The 20,401-nt window shown below is 41.2% G+C and overlaps 1 protein-coding gene across 2 annotated transcripts in view; it reads left to right on the plus strand.

Annotated features, from left to right (window-relative positions):
- STK32B (serine/threonine kinase 32B) overlaps positions 1 to 17,090 on the plus strand; it is a 1,635,948-nt gene extending 1,618,858 nt beyond the window's left edge. For both annotated transcript variants that reach the window (XM_069202951.1, XM_069202961.1), the window contains one exon: positions 15,255 to 17,090. In XM_069202951.1, the coding sequence (XP_069059052.1) occupies positions 15,255 to 15,390 (136 nt within the window). In that variant the 3' untranslated portion in view covers positions 15,391 to 17,090. The remainder of the gene's footprint in view (positions 1 to 15,254) is intronic.
- Positions 17,091 to 20,401: the final 3,311 nt, after the last annotated feature.

Raw genomic sequence — 20,401 nt, forward strand, 5'->3', positions numbered from 1 at the left:
CAGGCCCTCTGTTTTGTCTGCATTTAGGCCCATGTTTATACTTTTACACACAAAACTGCGTTGTAAAAGTATGGCGCCGGTTAGCACCATTCCTGAATGCGGGTCGGGTGCCATATTTATGGAATGGTGCTAGCCGGCGCTAATGCCATGTTAGCATACTTGTAAAGGACACTACCCGGGTGAGGGAGGCGTAGGGTGAACCGGGGCTTGTGTGCCAAATAATGGCGCTACACTGTTTAGAGGCAAAGAAATGCCTCTAAGCAGTGTAACGCCATTTCCTGGCACACAACCCCCATGGGCATGGCTCCTGTCTTAGTAAAGACAGGAGTCATTCCCACCACCCCAATGGCCATGTCCAGGGGACAAATGTCCCTTGGGCATGTCCATTAGGGCCAGTGCCATGCAGGGGCCCCAAAGTCAGGGCCCCTGAGTGTAAAAAAATAAAATAAAATACTTACCGGGACTTACCTGGGATGGGTCCCCCATCCTGTGGTGTCCCTCTGGTGTGTGTGAGGGTGTGCCTGGGGCCAGTGAAGGGCACCTGATGGCACTTTCCATGGTCTCTGACCATGGAAAAAGGCCTACATGTCCCCTAATGCCTGCCCTGACCCAGGCATTAAATAATGGCGCTAAGCAAGCCTAGCACCATTATTTAAGGCCCACATTACCCGTGCTAGATTTTAGCACAGGGGATAAATATGGCGCTAAGGCCATATCGTCGTTTTCTGCATGGGAACGCCTACCTTGCAACTCATTGGTGCAAGGTAGGTTTCCACGTCCAGAAAATAACATAAACTCCATAACTTTGTCACTAGACGTGTCTATGCCAAAGTATAACTATGGCATTAGGTGTGCGCTGAATTAGCATTAAAGAAAAATTACGATAATTCAGCGCAAACCGAGTATAAATATGGGCCTTAGTTATAAAAAGTTTGACTCTATACCAATGGGCAACGCCTTCCAGGCAATCTTGAATTTAAGGAGAGCTGCTGCCGAGTGCTCCCTGAAAGAGAATAGCAGTTGTGTGTCATCCACACAAGGAGACCACCTTCACCACTTTCATCAATCAAAGTGGCAAGTGGGACCATGTAGAGGTTTTATAAGCAGCAGACTCAGGGTGGAGCCTTGTGGTACCTTGCAGACAAGGGGTTTGGGGAGAAAGAAAAAGGATGGAGAAAAACCTTCTGAGTATGTTCGTCGAGAAAGATTTTTATCCTGGACAGAACTGCGCCTTACAAGCCAAGAGAATTCAATCTGTTGAACAGGGTGGTTTGTGCAGAGAGACGAACAGGTTGGTCCTCTACTTTCCTCAGTTCTCAGAGCAGTTTTAGCAAAGTTTTGTATTTTAGCTCCCTGGATACTTTTAGCACCATAACCAAGGGTCCAGGAGCGATGGAGCACCACCTGGGGGTTAGGACTAACTCAGGCCCGGTCCAGGTGAGGATTGAAGATGCTGGGAGTCCCTGTAGCTCTGAATGGAAGGCCAGCAAACTAGCACTTGGAGTCACTATGGTCGTCCTGGGTTCAGGTAAGGAAGCAGGGCTCAAGCAGCAGGATTTGCCTCTGAGGGTTCAAGGCAGGCTCCAGGCAGCAAATCAATCCTTCCAGATGCAGCAGAGTAGTGTTCTGGAATGCACAGCAGGCCACAGCACTAGGCAGTCCTCTGAGAGTCCTCCCAAAGGTAAAAAAAAGGGAACTGAAGAGTGGGTCTGAGGGCCCTATTTGTATACCTGATGCCTTCATTGAAGTAGGAGAACTATCTAGTTGTTTGTCTTTGAACTGCTTGGCATTTCTCGACTCCCCTGCCTTGGCTCCCAGCTGGCTGCAGGAACAATGCAGTGGTGACAAGCCCTTTGTGTGAAAGGCATAGCAAAACCTATTCAGCTGCTCAGCTTTGCGCCCACACTGCCAGCAGATGGCCTATTCAGGCACACCTAATCCCTCTATTCTGTGACTATCTGGGAGGAATTCACATAGTCTAACTACTCAGTCATCCAGCCATGTGACCCAGGGGAGGCTGCAGTCACCAAATGGCTGAGGGCAGGAAAATATCAACTTTCTAAAAGTGGATTTTTTTTTATTGTAATTTAAAACACAACTTTACCATTAAAGTGACTTAAAATTACAATTTCATAAATACCAAACATTCAATGCTTACCCCCAGTCAAATGTTAGCACTTATTACATTTAATAATGCAATCCACTGTTATCCTATGATTCAGGTAGGCCTCACAAAAGTTGTTCACTAGTAGGACATGTAAAACATAAAATTAAAGGCCAACCTTTTCATTTTCAATGCACCCTGTCTAGGACTACCTGTGGCCTACCTTAGGGGTGACTTATATGCTATATAAGGGATGTTTAAGGCTGGACAAGGGTATTATATTGTCAAGTCAATTTGCCATTTCAAATGGCAGACCTGCGACATGTTTTAAGGGATTACTTAAGTTGGTGTCACAATAAGGTTCACTAGTAGCATTCAATTTACAGGCCCGGGGTATATGGTATACCACTCTTCAAGGGACTCATAAGTAAATTAAATATGCCGATCATGTGTAACCCTATATAACAATGTTTAAGTCAGTGAGCACAAGTACTTTAGCACTGGTTAACAGAGGTAAAGTGCACAGCATCAGCAACAATAGAAGATCAAACCGGGGAACATGCGAAGACCATATGGACTTGGCATGATGCCTGGTTTGATCCTATCTTGTGGCATGTGCTATGCCCTTTCACACACCTGGGATAGTGTTTTCATCAAGAGAAGAGGGATTAGGGGCCTGCAAAGTCTGAAGGCTGGGCCCTGCACCCTTTGATCTGGTGTGGTGAGGGGGATGGGCATCTGTGGGGATTAGGAGCAGCCAGGCCCTAAACTGAACCCCAATGCCACACTTGGCGATGGATATCTTATTTTATGTTTTAAAAAAACGGAGATTCAATTTACTTCAGTTAACTACAACTGGTGAATTTCAGTGTTTTTCAAATGTAAAATGTTACATTTAAAGTAACATTTTCACCCCACAATGTTACTTTAATATTTGCTCTTTTCAGGAATTTCTAAAGTTTTTTTTTTTTTTAATGTAAATTAACATCACTTTAACCTTTGTTTTATTCGGGGACTTTCAATGTTTTTTTAACCTAAAGTAAGATTTTATCACCATAGGTAATTATGCCAACCCACCGCCATGCACAGCCTCTGGCTGCAAGTGGCATGGGTTGACCACAAGGCCTGTCCTGTAGCCAGAACCTGCACCCAACCTACACTGGGCAGCCAGTCTATTTGATGAAAAGGCTGATTTGATGCTAGAACAGTTCTAGGACAGTAGTTTCACAGCATGACTCTTGGAGCTATTGACACAAACTGTATAATTTCCCTTCCAATACAGGAAAATCAGAGGCTATTCCAGTAGTCTAGTTTATAGACAACGTCAGCCCTCCAAAAGTATTCTGTACTTATCAATCCAGTCCTTTATAGGGAATGGACGTGGCACCAAAAGAATCAATTCTATCCAGCTGGGACACCAATATTCCAAATCTTTCCCCTCTGCTGTGGCTGCTACCAAGTCACTTCTTTGTGCCCTCATCCAGTCATGTCTGGCTAACTGGACCAGAATACGCCATTTCCTTCCCAAGTGGAGATCTGTCATGTTGGACAGATGGGTCTCATTCAGAAGAGCATGCTGCAATTCTGATGCAGAAAGCTATCTTGGAGAGAGAGGGAAGCTGCTACTCACATTACTTCCTTGTCCAAAAGAAGGGCAAAGGCCTCACATGTATTTTGACCTCTGTTTAGCTTTATGAGGAAAGAATAGGCTCAGAATACTCGCTCGGGCGCAGTTCCTGCTAGCCTTAGACCCAGGAGACTGGATGGTGTCTTTGGACTTGTAGAATGATATATATCCATCCTACAGTCCCATAGACATTATCAGCGGTTCAAGATGAGCCAGAAACACTTGCAATTTACTGTTCTCCTCTTCAGATTTAACTCACTCCTTCAAATGTTCACAAACGTAATGGTTGAGGTCACTGTCCATTTTCATAGGATGGGTTTTAAACCTAGACCTGGATGACTGGCTGCTAAATGAGGGGTCACCGCGGTCAGATTTAGACTGCCTTCGTTGGGTTTTAACATCATTGAGCCAAGGTCCTACCTGAGCCCACACAAAAGGCTTCTATTTTTTGGGGCACACAAAGGTGTTCTACACCTTTTCTCCACTGCAGCAAATCTGCAACATTCACAATATAATTCCATTGCATGGGATTAGTCCTCTTCTCGTGAAGATGACTCTGAGGGCGCTTGGTCTCCTGGCTTCATACCACCTTATTCCCCCAAATGCCAGGTGGCACATATGGCCTCTGCAGTGAAAACACTGAACCCAGCGGTTCAGGCATCAGGGTTGCCTGTCCTACTCCCTCCAGATCTCTCAGGTGATGGCGTAGGATCTTCTGTTGCAAACAAATGCCATCCTGACATGCAGCAGTTCACCCATCCACCCTCCAGAGTTCTCAGTGGGGACAGAAACATTGCTGATGGGTTGGATTGGGCATTCAGATGATGTGAAATTAGATAGCCCTGCTTTCCTGCAGAGAGCCAGCTTTTAGCAATCTTCTTTAGCTTCTAGGGATCCATCAGGCCCTAAAAGAACCTCTAGCATTATCAAGGGAAGTATTGTCCTCATGAATAACATGAATGTCATGTGGTAGTGCAACAAGCATGGCAAAGTGGTGTACTAGATATTATACCAGGAGGTACAGCCCCTCTGGTGGATGCTGGGCCAGGAAAACATCTTCAAGGGTGCAAACCACATGGCAAGATCACTGAATGATAGAGTGGGCATGTCTGGAGGTCCAGGAGTGGTGGCCTCATCCTGAGGACGTACAGGGTAGCTTTGAGCAGTGAGGTGCTTCATGGGTAGAACTATATCCTACCATTGAGAATGTCCATTGTCTACAATTCTGCATGCTGTTGTTTCTGTAAAGGCACTTGCCAGAAGACACATTTCAACTACCTTAAGTTCTGAGGAAGGTCAAGACAGACCAGGCCCAATACATTCTTATCATCCTGGACCAGACGTGGAGAGTGTGCTACTCAGTGCCCCTGAGCATTTACCTGTCGATCAGGCTTTCACTTTGGGAGGGCTACCCGTTTCAGCACCGGAGCTGGGTCCGACATCTGAGTCTCTGCAATCTACATCTGCCTGTGTAGAGATTCAGCATCAGCAGTTAAATGCATTTGAAATTGTTAACTAAGGGGGTTGATGTCTTCTGTTAAGCCAGATGCTTGTCTGTAAAGTCAATCTACACTGAGCCAAATTAACTACTTGGTGTGGTTCCCAAATACCAACCTGATTACAAGCTAACCTTTGTGATGTTCTTTTGTTTGGCCTTTTGTTAGCAGAGCAATGATTTGTGGTGGTCACAGTGAAAGGTTATTTATCAGCCCTTTCAGCCTGTGTTTATCTGATCAACCTTCCTCGTTTGAGCCACCCATTGTGATACATTTAATTAAAGGTCTGACTCACGTGTTTCCTCCAAATCCATTTGTGATGCTTGAATGGGATCTGAACTTCGTGACATTCCTCATGTGTGCACACTTCAAGCCTATTCACGGCTGTTCATTACAGCTTTTGACACTTTCAAATATCTTGCTCATTGCAAACATGTCAGCACGTGGTATGATGGACTGTAAGTGCTTCCGGTACATATGACCTACACCACCTTCTTTCTGGACAGCCTTCTTATCAATGTTTGTACACCCTGGCACATTGGTTAGTCAATCACGCTGCCAGTGTTTTTGCTCCACTTCACACCTTGAAAGAGGAAGAGAGGCTACATCCCCTAGACCCTAGGAGGGTGTGGAGCTTTTGCATCAACAATACAACAGACCCTTGTATGGATGATCAGCTCTTTCTGGGGCTTTCTGGTTTGAACAAAGACTGCTTTGACTGTCCACTTCTCACACCGTCCACCTGTGGGAGAAACTGCCATGGCATCTATTCTAAAGGTGAGGAATCAGAAGGACAAGTTATTTATCTTCAGGAACACACTTTTTGCTGGATACTCTATCTAACCACAGACTCATCACTGCCCTCCCACCTCTGTTCTGTAGTGCAGACTCTTTTATACATAGAAAGGTTTCAAGTAAGAAATGTATTACATTGTCTCAGACATTTTGTGCCACTTTCAGCTTTTAAGGGCACAGAGAGAGAAAGATACAATAAATTGATGTCAGCAAGCATGTGTGGCACTTATATGCAGTTCTGCCCTGCCACTTCCGTGACAGTACAGACACTGCATAGCTATACCTACCAGCACACAGAAGGGTTGCTAAAGAATACTCCAGATCCAGTTTGATGCCTGAGGGTAGTCTAAAAATCAGAAATCTAGTTAGCTAGATTATCCACCAGAAACAGTACCACCAAAGGTAAGTAAGTTATTTATGTGGATTTAATAAACATAGTAAACATAAAAATGTTCCAAGTTAGAAATGGGGGTTAGGGGGCATTACTGATGACGTCACTGATTACTTTATTCATGATAATGCTGTGTGCATACACTTTGATTTTTCTAATGATGTGTGTGAATTTTAATTATTGCATTTGATAATTTGCCACCTTTGACTTTGATAGCATTGGTGAGATTAGAATCCATGTCCTGGCAATACCTATGTCACCCGAGGCACAAAACCTTTGTGCTGAGCTATAGCTATAGAGGAAGCTGTAATTGCTGCTTGGAGACTCTAAAAAAACATAATTCATCATCCAGAGAAGGAGGAAGAGGAGGAGGAGCCAGGCCCATTCTTGACACTGCAATTAGCGCTATATACCTCAAGAGGATATCCTGCAGCATGGGATGCTATAATTGCTGCTTGTGGACTCTAACCACATAATTCATCATCCCAAGAAGGAGGGGCGGAGGAGCCAGGCCCCTCATAACACTGCAATTAGCCTCATATAGCTCAAGAGGCTCTTCTGCTGTCCTTAATGCTGTAGCCTTCGCCACAACCTCATCATCAAACATGTCTAATGAGGCAATTGCTGGTCTGTTCCTCTGGGGGCTTCCTAGCATTTTCCTTTTTGCTGGAAAGCCTTATTAAGGACAGCAAAATCTTATTGTTATGCTCCAAACAGTGGACTTATAGGGGCCTATTCACAAAATGATATCTGTAGTGCACTTAGTAGTAATAAATGGTGATATTAAGTGTACAACAAAATGCTATTCACAAACATTCAAGTGTACAGCAAAAGGGACCCAAACAATAGCAAATGTACTTCAGCTCAGAGTAAGGCCAATTGGGCAATTACTGGTACCATAGCACCTTCCCATAGAAAATAGCGGAAGCAGGAACTTTAAATAAAACCACATAGCAAATAATGTTACATTGCGTTTTTTTAAACAATTAAAATATTAATGCATTGTGTGTGATGTTCAGTTATCAAAAAAGAAACAATATTTTTTGCTTTATTTTAACTTATTTAATAACAGTTTTAATTAAAAAATAAGTTAACATGAATTTGTCTAAAAATATAATTACAATACTTTTAATGAAATCAATACATAATTTGAAATATTATCGATCTATCATAAAAAGATATTTACTAAAAGTGGGAATTTGTTTTTTTAATTAAACTTCAGAAAAATAATTTTAATATAATATATTAAAATAATTGCATTTTACATTTGAATTAGGTTAATAATGGTGTATTTTTGTATTCTACATTTAAACGAAATATAAAATAATATTTAATGTAAACATATTTTAGTAAATTTTTTCAAGTTTAATAAACTTCTTGTTATTTCTTCCTATAACTAATCATAGAGCGACCCCCTCCTCTGTTGACAAATTATTCATTCTCCTTCATCAGCCAATCACATTATTTGAACAATTCAAATGTTATTCTTAAAAATGATGATTTTGGAAATTTCGATTTTAATCACAAATTGCAAATTTAAATGGCTATGATATGTAAAAGTGTCAACCTCATAGGTGTCAGGTCTTATCTGTTTATAATGAAACGTAATGACAAATGGAGTAGACCTGAAATATGTTTGTGAAAACCATATGTGCCAATAGGCTCTTATGGGTGGATTGTCATTACACTGTTATAAGGCCTATAGACAAGTATTTCCAACATGGACCAGGACAGTAGGAAGGGAGTTTGCAAGATATAACCCAATATTGATACAGTAGGAAGGGGTTTCACAATATGAACTCAGTGACAAGTATTATTGGAAGGTTTTTCGCACTGATTTGCTTGCCAAAAAACATTTGAAATGGTGTGTAGGCACGTTGTACCCTTAGAAAGTATGTATGACAGTAGTGTGACCAACATTGGCTGGGTTGGGGACAATATTAAGCTCAAACTCTATGAAGTGATGTTGCCCCAGAGATAAGATTCCGAACAGTATTTCAACATATAGTCAAAATGAAAGGACTGTTTCGAAGAGGGAAATTAAGATGAACATTTAGAGAAAATGTAAGTTTATTAAAGGTTGAAGTATAATACTGAAATACAAAAAAATATAAATGCAATAGCAATCTCATTAAAGTAAAAAGAAATCATTTACAACGAAGGCTATCAGTAATAAGAACAGTATCAAATAATATGCAAAATCAGAACTAGACTATGGCCCTCATTCTGAACATGGCGGGATAGCCCGCCATCGACCATGTTGACGGTCGACGGAAGTCCGCCAGTGGTGACGGCAGGCATCCCGACATATTCTGATGCATGGAGCCTCACCGCCATTGATGCCGGTGAGGGACCCAATGCACCATGCTGGCAGTCGGTGGAGCGGGTGGATGCTGCTCCACCCTCACCGCCACGTCAGTCCAGACACCAACATGACTATGATGATGCAGTCACAGACGTGGCGGGGTATGGAGGCGTGGCGATGCCGGCGGAGCAGCATCCAAGGAGCCTGTTCCCTCCCGGAGCACTGCCATGGAACAGGTTAGTACGTTCTGAGAGGGGGGCAGGGGGTGTGTGTTGAGTGAGTGAGTGCATGTGGGTGTGCGTGTGTGTTTGTGCATGTAGGAAAATGGGTGCATGTGGATGTGGGGGGGTTGGGGTTTGGGGAGGACCTGTGTGGAGGTGGGGAGGATGAGGGGGGTTTGGGGAGGCCTACAGGGAGATTGGAAGGAGGAGGGATGGGGGTCGATTTTCAGGGTTCGGGGTGGGGGGTGGGAGTAGTTCTAGGGGCTTGGGGGGGTGGGTGGAGGTTGTGGCAAGGGGGGGTCCTGGCATGTCACATACAGGTAACAGGAATGAGAATTCCTGTCACCTGTATGCTTTCCGCCAGGGATTACCTGGCAGGGTATCCCACCAGGAAATCCCTGGTGGAAATGAGATCATTATCCCACCACCGGTCTGGCCTCCACCGCCGGGTTGAAAGTGCCTACGGTTCAGCCAGGCGGTCGAATCTGGCCTGGCGGTGCGTAGTAGTGAACTGGCTGCTTTTCAGCCAGTTCACTACTATAGTCATCATATGGCGGTGTGAACCGCCATGCCGTTTGCGCTGCCATGTTGGTGACGAGGGCCTATGTTTCGAGTATACAGCAAAATCAGTTGCATATCAGGAATTATCCCTAGAAGAGTACAAAAAAATCTGATTCTCCCAGAATTTCATGGTTTATAAACAGCGTTCTTGCACAGAAAACTACAGAAATTACAAAGTCAGCATGGTGTGAACAGTATCTCAGCATATCATAATTCATACGTTCTAAATGTCAAATACCCTAGAGTTTTAGCTGTAACCCACTAAATGACTAATGATTGGCCCTTCTAACCTAATGTTGTTTGGAAGTGTTAGAACAAACTGGCTACATACTCAAAATAGAACCATTGTTAATTAATTCAATACAGTGTGCTAGCAGAAAGAAACTTGGTGTGTGCTAAAGGCTTCCCAAAGCGACAAATTCAAGAACAATGTGTCATACATGAGCTGGTTGTAGTGTCAAGAGACAAATATAAATACAGAATGAGCTTAATGATTCAGCATCCATTTTAAACAAGATGGCTTTGAGGCCTAAGTGAGGGCTTAATAACAGCAAACCAGAAAACACACTATAACACATCTTAATGATCTTTGTTTCAATTCCAATAACCCCATGTTATTATTTATGTGTTTATTCAAACGTACTAACAACTTAGTAAAACAATTGATAATGCATTTTTCAGTCCAATTGTATTTGTAGAAAGGTTTTACAGGTGTTATATTGTGAACACTCTGACAAATTAAATAGGAAATCATTTTACATTCATAATTCTTTACTAAAACAGGGCCTATACATTGTAAGCATTCTGACAAATGCAATCAGAAGAGGTTTTATAATGTAAACTCTTACAATTTCAGTAGCATAGTGGTGTACCTTTGAAATCTCAAACAAATATATCAATGAAGGGTTTTATGTTGTGAGCTCTGACAAATGCAGAAGCAAGGTGTTTTACACTGTAACTTATTTGACAACCCAATGGGAAGGGGCTTTATTTTATGAAATAGTTTAAAATAGCCAGGGATATTACATTGTAAATCCTCCTGTCAAATACAACAGGAACGGGATTTTACATTGTTAATGCCATGAGAAACACTACGTGAAGGGACTTTACATCATGAACTATGTGACAGATAATATAGGAAGAGGTTTTTAGTTCATGTATACCTTGTAAAGTCCACCCACAGTAGATGTTCGGTGTCTCCACTTGGTACGGCACAGTAACACAGATGAGGGTAGACTACATTTACATGATTAGTTTCTTATGGTGATTTTACGACACAGTATGTGGTTTGCACTCTGGTTAATCTGCAAGGCCTCTACCTGAAATATTGTTAATATTTAAAAAATGTATTACAGCTATTATTTATGTGTATAATAAAGAATAAAGAACATTCCGTTTTTAAAAGAAAAATAGTGGGTGGTGAATGATTTTTGAGTGTTAATATTGTGTGTTGCTATGTTTAGATTTTGTAGTCCTAGGGAACATCCCTGAGCCAGCATTGGATTGCCCTGCCTAGTTACCCCTAGATATCCCTTAAGAGGGTCACTGGGTCCCAAGTTTGAAGGTATAGGATACAGAAGCCCCAGGGCACCAGAGTAGAAGAAAACTCCCATTGACATAGTTTAGCGTAGTGACTGCCCAGGGATCTCCTGCAATGGATTTCTCAAATACATTAAGAAGAGGTTTTACCTTGTGAACTCTCACATATGCAATACAAAGGGGTTTTTATATTGTGTACTTTCTGCCAAACACCATAGGAAAAGGGTTTACTTTGTGAACCCTCTGGCAAAAAAAATAGGAATAGGTTTTACATTATGAACCCTCTATCAAAAACATTACCAAGCAGCTTTATATTGTGAACACCATGACAAACACCACAGAAGGGAGTTTACAATTTAAATTATGTGACAGACATAATAAAAGAATATTCTATTTTGTGAATTCTCTGACTGAGGAAAAGTAAAGGGTTTAGGACAAAGGTCTCTTTTTTAGGTCTGGACACAGGATATTGTTGGTGCCTTTATGTTCAGGTAAATGCATTCAATAGAATAATTGATCATATAAAGTTAATAGCTTACTTTATTGGTGTTTAAATATACTGACAAAGGCAGTAAACTTCTCATTTTGCATTGGAAATGACTTGATGAAGTTTCTAAACTTAGCATTGCTTAGCGTTCAAAAAGCCTATTATCATTCAAAAAGCCTTATGTGTTGCAATCGACCCAACTATGAGCATTGTTGGTTTTTATTCTTAGATACTGTTGTCACGCAAATTGTCACCAGACAAGACACAGATATTGTAGATGCTGCTCCCTGTGCCCAGGGGCATAGTGAACCGCTTGCTTTAGCAGATATAGCACAGGTGGGTTTTTTATGGGCTTCTTATCTGCATCTTGGCAGATAGGAGCTCATAATTACCTTTAAGCAATAAAGAAGAGTTGGTAGCTAAAAACGGGAGAGAAGGCTGGAAGAGTAGATGCATGAGAGGGTGAAAGGATGGATGAATGAGTTGGTTAAAGTATGGTTGGATGGATGGATGAGTGGATAAAACGTTGGATGAATGGGTATAAAAGGATAGGTGGGTGAAAGGATGTGTATGTAAAAGGATGGATGAATGAGTGGGAGAAAGGATGGATGAGTGTTGCAAGGATAAATGTGTAAGTGGATGAGTGGATGAAAAGATGTGTGGGTGAAAGAATGGGTTAGTGGATGAGTGGATGAATGGATGTGTAGATGGGTGGATTAAAAGATGGCAGAGTAAACGGAGATCTGAACGGATGAATGATGGATGGCGGGAAATCTGAGAGGATGGATGAGTTGGTGAAAGTATGACATACTAAATGGAAATCAGATGATGGGTGAATGGATCTGTGGGTAAAAGTATAGCAGAGTAAATGGAAATCTGAGAGGATTGAAAGTTGGGTGAAAGGATAGCAGAGTGAATGGAAATCTGAAAGAATGGATTGAAGGGGCAGTGAAAGGATGTCAGAGTAAATAGACATTTGAGAGGATAGATGAATTACATTGTAAATGCAAATCTGAGAGGATGGTTAGGTGGACGGATGGATGGATAAAAGAACAATGGATGGCTGACAGGCCTTATTGCGTAAGTCAAATGATGGATGTATGGGTGGATGGATGGATGCATAGATAATAGATATGTGAACGGATGGATAAGTGGATGGAATGGCCAACAGATGAATAGAATGAAGAATGAGTGAATGATGAATGAAATAATGAATGGATGACAGAAGGTAAACCTGAAATGGTGGACATCAGAAGGTAGATGAAGAGTGAAAGGATGATAGAGAGATGCTTGGATGGAAGAGACTAGGGAGCTCGTCTAAGGAGGTTCAGGCTCACCTGCACAGCATGCTTGGCTCTGTCAGAGCTCTGGTTCAAAGTGGGAGGTATTTTAATTTCCTGGCTACTCCCTTGCGGGCGATATTCCTTTGGGCGCTTGATTTTCACTCTGAGATTCTGCAAGGCCCTTTAGTATGGGTGTTCGGTTTGATGTTCCACGTGAAATTCTTGAATATTTGAAATTGTATATGTAGTATTCAGTGTGATCAATAAAGTACTTTTCCTTTTAACCCCTTAAGTGCATTTGACAAACCGTTTGTGTCAAGTACACTACCTTTGTAGTGTAGTTGATATGAATGGTTCAGCAAGAACACTTAAGAAGGCAATCCTTCTAGTGCTTGCAACAGGAAAACTTTCCCTGCTCTCCTACATTTGTATTTTCTCATTCACTGTGAGCACTGCTCTAACAGAAGAAATCTGCTGCAGTCTTTCTGCTTCCTAGTGAGAGTGATTGGTCTTTCCCTAATCCAACCCTCAAGGGGGCACAATGCCAATTTATAGCCAGAGAAAAAAACAAAATGCAAAAAAGAGGGGGGTTACAGTGGCCACCACCCAGAAAGAGCCTAGTAGTCTTTCGGCCACCAGCCCAACGGGGCCAGGGCAGAAAGCTTCGTGGAACCAGAGCAAATTAGAAACTTATAAAAAAGGAGCTGGCCACGTAGTTATGAGGCTGTGCTCCCACCCCAAAATGACCAAGTAGGCTATCAAATCCTACTAAACACAAGCAATAGTATAATTACACAAATAAGAAGTGAGAAGGCAATGGGCCATGTCTTTATGGCATATTAGGCCCCCATATGGGTATCAGGGAAAAATGATTTTACAAAGAGGGTGAGGCAGCCCACCCAGCCATAAAGCCTTGCTCCTACCCCATTACAGATCCAGCAATCCTTTTGCCACAGAGGTTGCAGAGGGCAGTTTACTACCAATCTCCCCCTCGTTGGGTAGGAAAGTGCATTACACACCAGTAAAAATATAACAAAAAAGAAGGTTGAAGTTTCCCACATAGGAATCAAGCCAAGCCTTCACTCTATAACTGGCCCAACAGTCTTTGAGCCCATCACTGGGAGGGCAGAAAGCCCTCTAGACACCAGGGATATTTCTCTTTTCAAAAACAATATATGAGGTAGGGGCAGCCCACCTAGGCATCAGGCTAAAAGCCTGCCTGTTAATCCCCAACAGTCTTTCTGTCCAAACTAAGAGGGAGATGTAGGAGTTTACTACGACTACGAATGCATAAATGGTGGGGAAAATGTATTCCCTTATGTCTCTTCTTGTTCTTGAAAGCTGGGAAGATGATCCTAGCACAGTAAACCTTTTGTTGAATCCATATTTAGAAAAAACATATTCTCCCTTGCACAACACTTTTTTCAATTTTCCCAAAAAGATTTAAAATTTTCTATATTTTTGCTATTTTTTCAGTTGTCTTCACAAAAATGGGTATCTTTAGACTCTGCAATATGCGGAAAAAGGAATGCAAACATGGCCTGAATACCTCTTGTAGCAAACAATACAGGAAGACTTAAATGTGGTGTTCCCCAACCATGAAACGAATGGCTTGCACTGGGGTGGGAAGAGCCTCAACAGTTCATTAGTTAAAAGGAGATTAGGCTGATATTGAATTATTATATTTTAAGACTGTTGCTGATTTTAGATTTTCTAGCCCCATCCTCTTCTTGAATTGGCCTTAAAGCACTTTGTCTCATTACCCTGAGAATCAAGTGTTAAAATAGGTAGTGGTCCCAGTTTGTAGGGTGGTGGTACAGAGAGTCTTGGACAACAAAGGTGACCACTCCTACCTAAATACAATAGGAAGTTCGAGTAATTGCAAGGATCTCGGGTTTCAATGAGATCCAAATAAATCTGTGTGCAGTGGTGTTTGGGCAACCTTCTGCGGGCAGGCAACTCCTGCTGTGGAACAGGCGATAGACAACCAACTTCAGCCATGCAGGAAATAACTCCTTTTACTTATCTTTTTTTTAAAATGATGTATGTGTTGTGTTAGTAGTTATTTGTTCATTTTTTATTAATATTTGTTTTTGGGATGTTCAAACCCTTAAGCACCCCTGGGCCCTTGTTGTGCCTCCTATATTCCCACAAGTTATCCGCGAAACATAAAACGTACACCTACACACTGGCTAATGCCAATGTGTCATATGTAACTCAAACTTCTTTGGGATATTATTTTAACATAATATGTCAGTCAAAATAAACTGTGGTCTGAAAAGCACTTAAATGCTTCAATTTTTGTGGCAGATTTTATATCTTTTAGATATTTATATATTTTATTTGATAGTATCTGGATGAAGAAGCAAATGTGAAAATCTTGCTATCACGAATTTCGATGTTTACATAGCTATTTTGAAAAACACAGTATTTTTTTTTTTCTAGACTTCGCAGGCAAGAGCAGATTGGGGCGGCCACTAGCACGGAAAGCAGAACACCTTCCCAGACGCATGGAAAACTTCAAGATGGCCGCAACAACAACATCCTAGGGCACGGCTGCACGAGAGGCTGCAGCAGCTAGCTGCACCCTCCTACTTGGTTGAACACTTTTGAAATACAAGTAGCTCATGAAGTTTTATTTTTCTGCATGCCTTTCTTGACTCAAATTTCAACCCATCTGTCGACAACAAAAAACTAAATCTTCGGCTTCTAAGAAAAACACAGCCATTGGTTTTGGCAAATTCTCATAAACAGAGCAAATTATTTATTTAAGGACATTAATCTTTTCCTCACATGGTCTATGGAAATCTTCACAAAGTCTTTGAATGAAAAGGTATTTTATATTTCTGTTTCCAAAGACTGCATTTTGGATGGTACAAGATTATTCCAGAGTTACCTTACCTTGCAAAGCATCCCGTTGGCTGTCATATTTCTGTGATGTGTCCTGAAGTTTGTGATCGATAAAATAAATTATCACTGTCTGCTGTTCCTTAAATCATTGCCCTTGGCGCCTTTGTAATGAGTAAATACATGATAGTACTGAGTAAGGGAAAAACTCACTCTGGCGCAATTACACGGGTGTGCAAAAGAAACTGTATATGACAATAATGTCCAGTAATGTCGTTTAGTCAACACAAAATGCAAGCCCGTTATAACCAGAGCCTGCATGTAAATGTGTTTCTTTTTCAGCTTTGTGAATAGATAAGAAATGGGAAAAATACGATTGCAATATAGATTTGGAAAACAATCATTGTGTTTAAGATTTGATGTTAAAATATTTTAAAATATGAGAAAAAGTGATCCTAGGGGCAATCATTTCTCCAAAGAACCAATTCTTGGCAGGTTTTTAGTTATATAAACATGAATATCTTTAATAATTGTTGATTAGCATTTCAGCATACAAATCTTGCCTCCTAAAATGCTGATGTAAAGAAAGTATACATTGGATAGCAGAAATGCTCTAAATGAAATATTTTCATTTTTTTATTACTGGAACAGAGTTATGTAATTTGCCAGTTCGTAAACATTTGAATTTACAGCAATCAATTTTGTGCCAAATCAACCACCAGGGTCTGGTCCCTAACTTTTAGAGATAAATGTCATAGATAGAAAATGAAAATCAGAGCCCTTGGTGAATGTTATCCCACCCTACCTGAAGGAAGAAGCCACATGTTGCCATAAAGGTTCTGGTTAGCGTTCCTTCTAGTCAATGTTTTCATTACTTCTACTGCGGCGGTGATCAGCATAAGCATCATAGATGTGAAGTACCTGTCTAAGGTTCACTATAGTATGTTTGTACTTGTGTCTCCTCTTCCAGGAAATGCTATATGTTTGTTAGTATGTTCTGTGCTTTAATTTCTTCCGATCTTTAGCTAAACGTGCATCTCGCTTTTCACTTTTTTTAAAAACACTCTAGACTTCCTGAAATGCACTAGGCATATTTTATCTTTCGTATAATCTCTATTTTTACTGCATATTACTTTTTATAATTTCATTTTCTAAAAGAAAATACTTTTGTTTATTTATGACTGAGCCTATCTACTAACTGTTTCGTGCCATGAAAAAGACTTAGCTGAATTATATCATAATAGGGATAGAAAAAAACATATGTGTAGATCAGCACTGTAGCATGTGTGGGCCACTCACTTGTAACTAAAGTGGATTTCATTGTTTGTTGTTGATGTGTCCTGGAATAGAGATAGGGCCAAGTCAAGGATTAAAATGAACTGAGTTTGAATTGGCCTTATTTAATTTGTCAAAATAAACAATTTTCTGCCACACAGTTGTAGTGCCTTGGTTTATTTACCCATCTATGATTGGAAGTATGTGTTTGAATATAGCGTATAATACGGTATACCACAATGTGATAATTTTTCTTAGCCACCACTGCACCTTTTCTGTGAGCTCTGGACGGATCTTTTCCTTGCTTCATTCCTTCCACAATCTTAAGTGTGTAAAATGTTTGTGGCAATTCCGTGATCCCTTGAATACCACATAGCCCCTTCCCAATATTAATGTTAGAGAAACAATAGAATCAAGAGAGTTGTCGCACTCATTGAGAAGTCCTTTTCTAATATTTAGTAACCTCGTTTCTATTCCTTATCAGGGGTAGAACGAAGATTTTAAGTCGTTCATATGTGCCTATATTGTGGTAAAAGAATTTGCCAAAGTTTTAGATGCATTTATTACTCACAGGAGTCACTATAACAATCACAATTTAGTTAAGAGTCACAGTTACAGTGCTTAATTTGTGCTTGTTGTTTCCGGTGCTGAGCACCAACACTTATTTTTGAGGGCTGGGGCTTATTCTTCTGCCTCAAGCATTCACTGTGAGCAAAAGACACATATGGAAAAGACGGATGAAGAGAAAAACTAAAAAGCATCACAAAGAGAGAAAGTAGAAAGCTGCAAGAGTGAGTTGAAGGAGTAGGGAGTGGCTGTAAATGGATTAAAGAGGCCCGAGATGGCTTCAGTATTACGCTGCCTCACTGTTCTGTGCTCACACATTTAATTGCAGCAGCCGCATGTTTGAAGAGGGCTTTGGGCACCGGCATCTTTTTATTTACAAATTAAGCACTGTACAGTTAGGATCATCTTTTACAAGGAGTCAAATGAGGAAAGTATGTTGGAATTTATGAGTCATTTTTCCTCTAGCAAAAAGAGCACTTATAGGATCAATAATAGTGAGAGTCAGCAGAGGGAGGCTAATACTTAGAGTCAGCAATTGGAGACATATTCAACAGTTTGGCATAGTTCTCCAATAGAAATGACAGACAATGTTAATTTTGTAACATTTTAGCATGGCTTGATTTTAGCTTGAATGTTTTATTTTATAATCAGTGTTTCTGAGAATGCATTGCTGTTTATGTTTTACAGTTATCATCCCTTTGCGTACATTTTACTCTGTGCCATTGTTTAAAGCCATACATAATAACGTCCCTAGAATCGCTACTCAAAGAGTTCTGGAGTCCAGCCTCACACACTAGGCATAGCATAATGTCAGGTCTGTTCTTAGAACATCACATGTTTGTTATAAAAACACCACATAGACCTAAGTAGGGCAGAAGGGATTTAGCTAGAGCCATCACATGCTGTTCGCCATCGCTTCACCAGCTACACCGACTCTGGTTTTGTCTTCCAGCTAATTGGGAGGATTACCATTAGAACAATGGGCAGACTTCTGACACTTTCAGGTATGGGGTTGGGACTGCTCCTGTAGAGTTGGATGGGCCGAAGGGCTACACACCAAATTGCTCTCAGGTTTAAAGATTAGGGCGCAGGTAGGGATCACTAGATTCATGCTTATTCCAGGATGCTGGGACTGTTTATACTTTTCACACTAATGGTCATGCTCCTAATGATCGTGGCTCATGTTTTATATAGTAGGATGCAATTGCTTCAATAATCGTATTTAAACTTTTCTTAAACGTTTTTTGCATCTCTTTGTTTGCCTTCATGTGTATGAGATCTTATGTACATGAGAGAAAGGGATGCGATCTATCGATCACGACTTCCCCGAGGAGTCTGAGTGTTATGTCTCTAGGCTGCCAGAAATCACCATTATGTCCTAGGTTTGGGTGAGGTCCTGCTAGCTAACCGATGCAGTCAGGCTGACTGCTTCCATCTGGTGTGAGACTGACTCAGTCACTCACAGATGGTGGTGCTGCTGCTCTACACTCAGAAGTCCAGAATTATTATAGTTCTACACTGTGATAGTAAATGTTTCAAGACTACCAGGGTGAATGAGAGATGAGGGCATGACATTAATCATTTTGGATCAAAAGATGCCTCCTGCCTGCAAAAAAGAACAATGCACTTCTTGTATCTCATATATCTGTGTGAAATGTAATAAGAAGAGAATAAACCTGCAATCTGTACATACGGTAATGACTGAACCAGACACCAAATGGGAGGAAATTCTGTTTTGCACAAAAAACAAAGCAGCAGTGTTTCCCCATATGAGACTCCAAGATAAACAGAATTCTCACAATGTGCTTACCGTTTTGTCACAGTGTCCTTTCCTCTGGACCTGCACGCTGCTGAACAAAAGGCCCACCTCCCGGCGTCACCAACTCAGAAAGCTATTATAGCACAGAGTTACAATGAAGCCAGGCGGGGAAGGGAATTAGGGTAGGGAACTGCAGGGAGAGAGATCTGAAAAGAAAAAGTTAAAACAAATATGCATATACTCATTCATAGCAGTATAACTCATCAATGGATTCTTGAATAAAGGTGTCTCCGTGATACCAGATTGATACCCCTTTTGTGAAGTGAGGGTGAAGCCCCTTCTTTGAATCATGGAACAAGAACAAACTACAACCTCTGAACCAAGAGATGGCAAGAGCTTTGGACTATGGTCATACTCTGAACATCAATCCTGTAAGAACTATGCATTTATAACATAAACTTTTGATCACAGCCTAGAAATTCTCAAAGACTTAAATATGTATCTCACATATTATGCTTTCCAAAAAACAATAAAACTATAATTGGTTTATCTCCGAAATCCTTTCACATTTACAACTATAGACCTGAAAGTTTTACTCATTGAACTTGAAGCGCTTTATTCGTTGGGCAGAAGCGCCTTGTTTATTGTTCATGAAGCGCTTTGATTATTATACATGAAGCGCTTTGTTCCTTATGCCAGAAAGTGCTTTTACTTGTCTTGTCTGAAGCGCTACGCTCGTTATGCTAAGGGGGCACTTTACTCATGTGGCCTGAATCACTTTGATTGTTGTGCCAAGGGCGTATTACTCATGTGGACTTAACCGCTTTGATTGCCGTGCCCAGGGTGCTTTAGTCATGTGGACTGAAGCGCTTTGATTGCCGTGCAAAGGGTGCTTTACTCATGTGGACTGAAGCGCTTTGATTGCCGTGCCAAGGGCGCTTTACTCATGTGGACTGAAGGGCTTTGATTGCCGTGCCATGGGCGCTTTACTCATGTGGACTGAAACGCTTTGATTGACGTGCCAAGGGCGCTTTACTCATGTGGACTGAAGGGCTTTGATTGCCGTGCCAAGGGCGCTTTACTCATGTGGACTGAAGCGCTTTGATTGCCGTGCCAAGGGCGCTTTACTCATGTGGACTGAAGC

The sequence above is a fragment of the Pleurodeles waltl genome, chromosome 1_2 (genome assembly GCF_031143425.1).
Source record: "Pleurodeles waltl isolate 20211129_DDA chromosome 1_2, aPleWal1.hap1.20221129, whole genome shotgun sequence".
NCBI lineage: Eukaryota > Metazoa > Chordata > Amphibia > Caudata > Salamandridae > Pleurodeles > Pleurodeles waltl.